Source organism: Sciurus carolinensis, chromosome 17 (assembly GCF_902686445.1).
Source record: "Sciurus carolinensis chromosome 17, mSciCar1.2, whole genome shotgun sequence".
Classification (NCBI taxonomy): Eukaryota; Metazoa; Chordata; class Mammalia; order Rodentia; family Sciuridae; genus Sciurus; species Sciurus carolinensis.
This window is the reverse complement of record NC_062229.1, coordinates 13,425,614-13,434,728: the sequence shown is the minus strand read 5'-3', so window position 1 is coordinate 13,434,728 and position 9,115 is coordinate 13,425,614. Positions and strand designations below refer to the sequence as shown.

Genomic DNA, 9,115 nt, shown 5'->3' with positions numbered 1-9,115 from the left:
AGGGAAAACCCCCTAGGGCCCTGGTTTCTCAGCCCTCAGATCCCTAACTACTCCGTCTAACCCTCCTTCCACGTCTGCCCAGGGCTGCTGCCTTCTTGCCATTTGGGAAAAATGGCAACATCACCTCTTCAGGGAAGACTTCCTGGACTACCCAGTCTAAAACAGAACTCCCACACCCACCCATCAGTCTCAAGTTCAGCTCCTTGCTGGCATCCCTCTTAGAACCTGCCAGAAGTTTCATTTCTCTATCTGGCCCATAATTACTTAATTCCCATTCATCTCTCCCACTAGACCATGACTTCTTAGGTCCCAGGTGGCCACATCTGTGTTCTCGACCACAAGAGGCCTCCCCAGTGCTCAGCATGGAAAAACTTATTGCGTTTACACATTGAACCCTTCAAGGTCTCTGTCTACAAATTCATGACTGTTTTTTTTTTATCCATTTATTCAACATTTATTGAGCAACTACTGTGTGCCAGTCCCTGGTGGGGATACTCAGAGTGAATAGAAAGAGCAAAGTACAGTACTGTGGTGCATCCCTATAATCCCAGTGACTCGGGAGGCTGAGGCCAGAGAATGACAAGTTCAAGGTTAGCCTCCAGAACTTAGCGAGAGCCTGTCTCAAAATAAAAATGCCTGGGAGTGTAGCTCAGTGGTAGTGTCCCTGGGTTCAATCCCTACTACTGCAAAAAATAAAAAGATAAATGATCTGCTGGCACCAATGTTCTAGAGAGTAAAGCAATATTCACTTAGCTGGGTGCTGTGGTTACACCTGTAGGCCCAGCTACTTGGGAGGTTGAGGGAGGAGAATCACTTGAGCCCATGAGTTGAATCCAGTCTGGACAACACAGGGAGACCCCATGTCTTAAATACAATTTCAATAAAATGTCTAAAATCTTAAGTACTGATCAGTGCTACAGAATAAAAAGGGTAAGATAAAGAATTGAGAGGCTGCCTTATCCCTGGTGTTCAGGGAAGCCCCCCACCCAGGGGTTGATGCTGGCATAGAGACTTTAAGACAGGGAACTAGCTAAGGGACTTGGAGGTGAGGACTCCCCAATCAGAAGGAACGGCAAGGACTCAGTGTCATCGTGCACACCTGTAATGCCAGGTACTCTGGAGTTAGGCTGAGGCCAGCCTCAATTTAGTGCGACCCTATCTCAAAATGAAATAAAAAGGGCTAGGGATGTAGTTCAGTGGTAGCGCACCCCAGGGTTAAATCCTTACTGTCAACAAAACAAAACAGCAAGGGCAGGCAAGATTTTGTGAGCTTCCAGGAACCTGGAGGAGGCCAGTGGGAGTGGAAGGGATGATTAAAGAGGAGAGGGGCCAGCAGGGACTGGTAACTTGCTTGTGCTTTGTTGCTTTCTGTACCTGGCATCTAACACTGAGAACCAGTTTGCCCTCTCTTGCCCTGTTTCCTGTTCTCATCTTTGCTCATTAAATGTTTGCTTGGGGGCAGCCACGGAAGTTTGGAGCTGCCCAGGCAGACTTCCTTCTCCAAGGCTCTGTGTTCCTGCTTTTGAGGGAGGAGGGAGAGAAGGGGAGGCCCAGCTGTTCTCTCCTTATGTCACTGGGGGGATAGTGATCTACCGTGGGGGTTGCAGCTGACACCCCGTGTTAGCTTTGAATCACGATGGGCCAAGTGAAAAGGCAAGTCGGGGTAAACCAAGGCAGTGTGGGTGGACGCTGGCTGGAGGAAGCTTTGAGGTGGGGGCAGCAGTGGCCCTTTAACAGGAGGGGTATCCTGAGGCTGACACCCACAACTGCAGCACTGCCCTCCTCCCACCCATCCCACCACTCGGGACTGGGGTTCAGCCCATCTGGCAAGGCGACTTCGCTCTGCCAGTAATCAGACCTGGGGGAAGCACCTCATCTCCCACCTTCAGGATCTAGCTGGGTCAGGGGCAGATCGGAGGTCGGGCGCTGGGCGGAAGAGATAAGCAACAGGGAGGAGGAGGAAGGAGCCGGTCCCCACCCCTGCCCAAGGGTCCTGTGATTGCAGGAAACAGGGTACCACGAGGACAAGCTCCAGATCACGCTGCTCACTGACGCCTGGCACATAGTAGGCTCTCAAAAAAAAAAAAAAAAAAAAAAAAAGTTCTTTTAAAGAATAACCATCGCAGTCGGGATTCGACCACATTGTCTCACATTACATCAACAGAAGTAGAGACCGAGAGTCCTTTATAAAAACTTTATTGGGGGAGATGGGTAGAAAATGGGGGTGATGCCCCTGGAGTTGAATAAATAAATAAATGAATAAATAAATAAATAGAACAATAAATATGCCCCCGTGTGCGTCTCAGGGGCGGCCCCCGGCCCGCGGGGAGAGGGGAGCAGGTCACGCGGAAGTCAGCTGGATGGCGAAGACCTCGCCCCCAGCCGGCGACTCTGCAGCGGCCCCCGCTTCAGGTCCACCTTCCGCGCTCCCGCCCGCGCCCCCGCCGGCGCCGTTGAGGCACACAGCCTCTCCTGAGCTCTCCGCCTCCTGGACGTTATATTCGCCCTTCTTGCAGGCGGTGGACTGCACGTAGAAGGCCAGGCCGGCCCCAGCGGCCAGCAGCGCCGCGCCCCCGGCCGCGCCGCCCACGGCGATCCAAAGCCATGGACCTGGGAGTGGGGGTGGAGATTCTCACCGAGGGTGGGCAAGCTCCAGGCTCCCCCGACCCCCAGTCACTGTCCCCTGGCATGAACATGAGGTCAACCTCATGCATCTGACACATGGGAGCCTCAAGGAACTCAGTCTGGTCTTGCGAGAAGTGGGAGCACAGTAAGGACCCAGGGCCAGTGGGACCGCAGACCAAATTTACATCCCCTTCAGCTCATGGGAATATAAGCCCTTGACCCCCAAAACCATTGTGATGAGTCAATTCTCTCCATTCCCAAAAGGAGGAAGGCCAGTGAGGCCAGCCCAGGCTTTCTCCTCCCAAGACAACCCATCCCCTAGACGGGGGAGGTACCAAGTCTACCCCAGTCTGCCCCAGAACCCACTCCAAGATAATCACAGCCTCCCAAGGCAGTCACAGCCCTGAAATGTCCCTCCCCTGGAGCTGAACTTCCCCTCTACCTCCACCTCCCACTCCTAATCTTCCATCAACAGCCCCCTTCATCAGGTGCCACTGACTTCTACTTTGGCCCACCTTGGTCTCCTCTTTTGGGACTGAGAGGCAGAAACTGATCCAGTCTGGCGCCCCAAGGCCCAGGTCACGTCCTCCAGCAGATCCCTTGCTTCACCCCCAGCTGCCACTTACCAGCCACGCGCACCGTGATGCGCCTTGCATGGCGCCCATGCGCGTTGGTGGCTGCGCACTCGTACTCCCCGCCGTGACTGCCCATAGCGCCCGCCACGCTTAGCGTGCTATTGTTGCTCGACAGGCCGATGTTGAGGGCTCCCGGGGGTGCGCGCCAACTGATCTGGGCTGGAGGCCAGGCCTCCGCGCGGCAGGTCAATGTGAAGTTCCCGCCCGGCCGCACACTTGAGGGTGAGGCGGCCAGCTCCGCCACCACCGGACGGTCTGCAGTGGTCAAAGGGGTGAAGATCAACTTAGCGCCTGACCAACGGTTGCTCAGGTGCCCTACTCTGGCCCACCAAAATTGATCCGGTGAGAAGAAAATGCTGCTCCGCGTCAGAGCACCCTCCTTCCATAACCAGTATTTTATGACAAATTTTGCGCCCTTCTAATTGAATGGGAGGAGGTGGAGCCTCGCCACGGTACATTCAGGATTTAAGGGAGGCTGGCTCCTGTTCTCTAGAATTTTCATTACCCCCAGGTTTAGGCCAGGACTCCCTTTTCTCAACAATGGGACTGGGAGAGGTGCCGCTGAACTCCCGTGGGCTCTGTCACAACTGCAAGTTCCTGTTCCCGGGACAGAGTCCCTTCCATCAGGTAATGCCTGCACTCACATTCTACACCCACAGTGATGGTCCGGGAATCTGTGCCGTGCGCATTGGTGGCCACACAGAGATAGGTACCCGCGTCCTCTCGGGACACGCGCTGCCTCTCAGGCTGGGGCGCACCCTCTCTGGAGCAGTGCACTTGTGGGAAGGGCTGACCTCGGGCGGTGCAGGCCAGCGCTACAGGTTTAGCCCCTTCCAGCCATGTCTGGTGACTTGGGCAGGTGGACTCATCCATCTGTGGTGACGCTGCAAAGCATCCAGTAGGGGGCGTCAGGGAGGGGCGGGGACCCTGAGACCACCCCTTACTTCCAGCCCACCTGGGCCCCGCTCACACTCCGCGCTCACGACAACTGTTTTGACCGTGGAGCCGTGCCGGTTGGTGGCGTTGCAGATGTAGATACCGGGTGTCAGGTCACTAGCGATACTGGGGTCTCTAGGATTAGGGTTTGAGCTGGCCAATGGCAGCACCGCCCCCTCACTGGCACCTTCAGAGCCCACGCACTCCACGCTTGGCTCTGGCTTCCCATCGACCTCACAGGTAAACAGTCGTCCAGATCCTTGCACCCACGTCCAGTTGCTGGGGCAGCTCAGCTCGTCAAAACTGGGGCCATCTGGGACGCAGGGAAGCAGGGATTCACACAGGGGACAGGAAGCCAAGCCCAGGTTGTGCCAACAGACCCCATCTTGCCCTGAGCCACCCCTACTCACATTCCACTGTGACGGCCACATTTTTAGCTGCAGAACCTCGAGCATTGGTGGCTTCGCAGCGGTAAGTGCCCGCATGCTCCCGAGCCACAAGCAGCAGCCCTTCGACAACTTTGGCCTCCCCAGAGCGCACACAGCTCACGTTGGGCGGAGGGACCCCATGCGCCACACAGCTCAGGGAGGCCTCTGTGCCCTCCAGCCAAGTAAGTTGTTCTGGGCAGCCGACACTGTCTAGCGCCGGTGCATCTGAAAGGAGGCGTGTTATTGGGTTTGAGGTTTTGGGACCCATGTGATGTCCCTAGTGACCCTTTTTGGGTCCCAGTGCCAGGCTGGGCTGGGCAGGCTGTGCCCTGCGGGGACTGCTAGCCAAATGGAGTGTAGCTAATCAATCTTTGAGGCTTCCTGAGCCCTGAGTGGGCGCCTTTTTCTAATTCCCACAGTGAACCCACAGGCCATTTCAGGTCTTCAGCCTAAACATTTTGCCTCCTCGACCGTCCATTTTTGCCAGACTACACCCACGCACCATGCCCCTGCATACGCTTACTCCTTCCCCTCCATACTTTTCCAAGATTGGTCCCTGATCCCTCTTCCTCACCAGCCTCTTCCCTTTTCCAAAATCCTGTCCAGAGACACACTTCAAACCCTATTCTTATACTTCCCTGTAGGTCAGCCCCTCTTAGGCCCTGAGAAACAAAAAGAGATGCGCCCTGGGTACCCCTACTCACACTCTACTGTCAGTGTCACGTCCTTGACCGCCTCGCCCTGCGCATTGGCCGCTGTGCAGCGGTAAGTGCCCGCGAGTGCGCGAGTGACCGGACCCAGTAGGCCAAGCGCCAGCACGGCCCCGCTGTCGGGCCTCGCGCAATGCACCGACGGCGCTGGGTTTCCGCGGGCCTCACAGCGCAAAGTCTGCTCTGGGCCCTCTGGCCACGTCCAGCTCCTGGGACAATCAGCGTCGTCCAGTCGAGGACCATCTGCGGGCAGGGTCGTGGGATACAGGAGGCGAAAAGTGGCTTGCGAGGAATGAGCCCGCTTCCATTACATGATCAGAGTGAGCAGGTGCTTGGAGGTCTCAAGGTGCGGGGCAATTAACTCACATAGGACGCGAAGCTCAGCGCTCTCGTTCTTGCTCAAGGTCTCCCCGTCCACCTCGAGGGTGGCGTCGCAGAAGAAGCCACGCCTGTCATCATTCTCAGTGACGTTTAGCTGGAGTTGGGCGGGCTGCCCCGGAACAGCAGCTGGAATTCCCTCCAGTGTGACCAGGGCTCGAGCCCCGGCTGTGCAGGTTACTATCACCATCTTCCCCTCAGGGGCGTTGGGGTCGCTCAGGTTCAGGAGGGGCGCTGGGAAGCCTGGGGATCAAGCATTGCCTGGAGTCCGCTGACCCCGCCTCCCCTACCGCCCTGAGCGGTTCCGCAGTGGCAGCCAACTACCCAACCCCTATCTGCAGGAACCTTCAAAATCATCGGGCCACGCCTATTCCGGGACTGAGATCCCGCCCCCTCTTCGCCCCGCCTTTGCGTTGCCCTGGCCCCACCCCTAGGTCGAAGTTCGGTTCACAGCTCCTTACTGTAGATCGTTAGGTTCTCCTGGGCCTCTCGGCTTTCGCCCCCCAAGGTCACGATGCAGACCAGCTGCCTTGCACCCTCCTGCTCTGCGCTTGCAGTGACTGTAGCAGTGGCCATGAGGGCGTCCCCTTCGAGTGTGACATAAGGATTCAGTCTCTGATCTCCCAATGCGAGGTAAACCCCGGCCTCTGTGGCTGGAAATAGTCCGTCCAAGGAGCAGCTTACCGGCTTTTCTGAGCCCACCTCTAGAAGCCGGGGAGCAACGAGGCGCGGGGAGTCTGGAGACAAGGCTAGGGTCGAAGAATAGGGCTTGAATTTATGTACTGAGTTGTCGATACGTACTAAGCATTTTACGTTCACTATTTTATATTATCAATCTCAAGGCATAGATGAAAATAACTCAGCGGGTGAGCACTGAAGTAAGGAATAGCATTCAGATACATACGCCTCTAAATTTAAACGCCGGCCCTCCCCAACTTGGGATCTTCACCCCCACTCACCGAAGGTTCGGAGCTCTCTGGGGGCTGAGCTGTTTTCAAACAGTCCTAGGCCGTGCGGTCGCAGGTCCAGCTCCGCGCGACATGAGAAATTAGCTCCATGGTCCTCTCTCCGCGCCAGTACCGTGGCGGTGAGCACCGCGCCCCGCGCTCGGGGTGGCTCGCCCGCAAAGTTTCGGCGGATCAGTTCCTGAGCCCCCCGCAGCAGGGTCAGTGTGAGGCTCCCGCGGGGTCCGGCGCCCGGGACCCTACAGCTCAGGGTGAAGTTCTCGCCCACGGGCTGCCAGGGAGGCAGCGGGACCAGCTCTACGCGATCCGGCCGCTCTGAAAGGTGGGAACAGTTGCTGTTGGAAACGCTGGGGACTAAGGAGACCAGACCCAGAAGGGAAGGCGTGGGGATCGCGAGGGAGGAGCCTAAAGGGGAGTACCCTGGAACCTTGGGGCGGGGCCTTGGAACGGAGGGAAAGTAGTGGAGTATGAGCGTGGCCACACAGAACTCACGGAAAGTGCGAATGAGCCCACGCGCCTGTAGTGTGCGCCGCGCGCAGCGGAAGAAGCAGACGGGCTGGGTCTCTGGCTCGCGGATGTCCACCAGCTGCCGCGCCAGCCAGCGCAAACCCCTCTGGGTCCCGTTTCGACGCAGCGAGGTCTCCAGCCCACCGCGCTCCGGTCGAGGGCAGTTGGTGCTGCAGTTCAGCCACAGGGAGCCCCCGCGCTCCACAAGCGCAACGCGGGGTTGCAGGTCCGCCCAGAAGGGCTCCTGCGCGACCGCTGCCCCGGGGAAACGCGGGCTCAGCCTGAGAAGCCAACTCCCTGAGACCTCAGTGCCCCTACACCAAGTCAGGAGTCCCCGAGGGACGAGCAGAGGCTGCAGTCAGGAAAGAACCCAGGAATCCCGCGTCCTGCCCAAGGCTCCGGTTTGGTTGTGTGCTCCCAGAGTCCAAACCTCAAGGGTGTCTTTGGGACATGGCAACAGAGAGCCCTGGTCTCCAAGGCGCCAATGAAGTGGTGGGAAAATATGGGAGAGGAAAGATGGGGGGGGGGCTCGGATGCACACAGCAAGGCTGGAGGAGAAAACTCCAGATGGGGGATGGGGAATGAACCAGTTCTCAAGGTCCTGGCAGATCGCCAGGAGACTGAGGTTGGAGTGAGGGCAAAGCAGAGGTGAGCCTGAGGCAAGGATAAGGGAGGACCCCAATCCTGGGCAAAGAATATGGAAAGAGGACGCGGGGCTGGACGCATGGAAGGAACCCCGGGAACCGACCCGGTTGCCAGGGCGCCGAATGGAGCGGGAACAGCGCCTCTGAGTCATGAGAGTTGAGGAGATGGGGTCTTTGCGGATCATGAGTGGGAAAGACGCCAGTCCGTGGACCATGGTGCACAACAGAGATCGGGGAGGTACTCGGGAAAGGGACAGGAGAGCCACAGGGTCTCCAGGGCACGGGGTTGGGTGCAAAAGAACACCCTACATCTGGAAGGGAGTAGGAAAGCCAGGAATCACGAGGCTGGGGCTCTGTGTGTGGTGGGGGGAGGGAGATAGGGGCTCAAGGTAGGGAGCAGAAGCGTGGGAGCGAGGAGAGGGCGGAGCTGGGAGGGGCGTAAGGCCGCTTCTCGGGTCTGGCAACTCCGCCCCAGCCCTGTCCACCCCGAGCAGCGGCGGGCTCTTACCTGAGAGGCCAAGGATCCCCAGGCCCAGGGCAGCCCAGAGGCCGAGTAGCGCTCGGCGCAGCCCTGGCGAAGGCCCTGGCATCGCCGCCGCGGGGGAAGCGCAGGAGGCGAGGGGAGCGCGAGTGACGAGCCGGGCTAGAGGACGGCGCGGCGCGGCGGGTGGAGTGTGGGGGAGGCAGAGTTGCGCTCGGGGATTGGTTTAAACGTTGGTAACTTGGTTTCCAAGGAGGGGGCGGCGGCAGAGGCGGCGGGGGGCGGGAGGCGAGCGTGCACTGGGCTCCCGGCCTTGGCGAAGGCGAGCCCGCAGGAGTGAGCGACCCCCGGGTCTACGTGGAGGTCGGCCCAATCTCCTGGAGCCTTCTGGGGACGACCACGCTCTCCCGCGTCATCCTCGGTCGCGACGCGGAGGTGGGGGGATATTGGGTTGCCCTGCCCAAACCTCCACCCACCCTGGTTTAGATGCTATGATAACAAGCTGGGCTCCGAGCTCCGCCCCCGTGTTTAGCTCCTCCCACCAGCGCCCCTTAGGGCGGGGATTGATTTGGAGGTTAGGAGAGGTCTGAGCAACACCGTATGGGAAAAGGACAGGTCTAGAGGACGGTGTGAGGATGCCTTCTTTCACTGAACCTTCTTTTGATCCCGAGGAGCTGAGGATTACAGCCACCTCTAGCCCTCCCGCTCGGCTCCGGCACGCGACGGAGGGGGCGGGGACGAAAGTGCCAGCGAGTCGGGGACACGTGTGCGTGCGCGCAGCGTTCGCGGGCGTCTAAATTAGAATC

At 58.5% G+C, this 9,115-nt stretch overlaps 1 protein-coding gene across 1 annotated transcript; it reads right to left on the bottom strand.

Annotated features, from left to right (window-relative positions):
- Nucleotides 1–2,179: 2,179 nt before the first annotated feature.
- Nucleotides 2,180–8,421, bottom strand: Icam5 (intercellular adhesion molecule 5). Its single transcript, XM_047531135.1, has 11 exons — nt 8,337–8,421; nt 7,170–7,439; nt 6,672–6,992; nt 6,174–6,461; nt 5,701–5,955; nt 5,329–5,577; nt 4,607–4,849; nt 4,231–4,509; nt 3,905–4,144; nt 3,252–3,515; nt 2,180–2,610 (listed from the first exon to the last, which is right to left on the bottom strand). The coding sequence occupies exons 1-11, from the start codon at nt 8,416–8,418 to the stop codon at nt 2,342–2,344; spliced, it is 2,760 nt and encodes a 919-aa protein (XP_047387091.1). The 5' UTR covers nt 8,419–8,421; the 3' UTR covers nt 2,180–2,341.
- Between the last annotated feature and the right edge of the window lie 694 nt (nt 8,422–9,115).

Coding starts and splice junctions, on each gene's coding strand:
- Icam5 (XM_047531135.1), bottom strand. CDS start 8,418: ATGCCAGGGCCTTCGCCAGGGCTGCGCCGAGCGCTACTCGGCCTCTGG. Junction 6,993..7,169: donor TGGGCTCATTCGCACTTTCC/GTGAGTTCTGTG, acceptor CCCACCTTTCAG/AGCGGCCGGATCGCGTAGAG. Junction 3,516..3,904: donor CATCACTGTGGGTGTAGAAT/GTGAGTGCAGGC, acceptor TGACCACTGCAG/ACCGTCCGGTGGTGGCGGAG.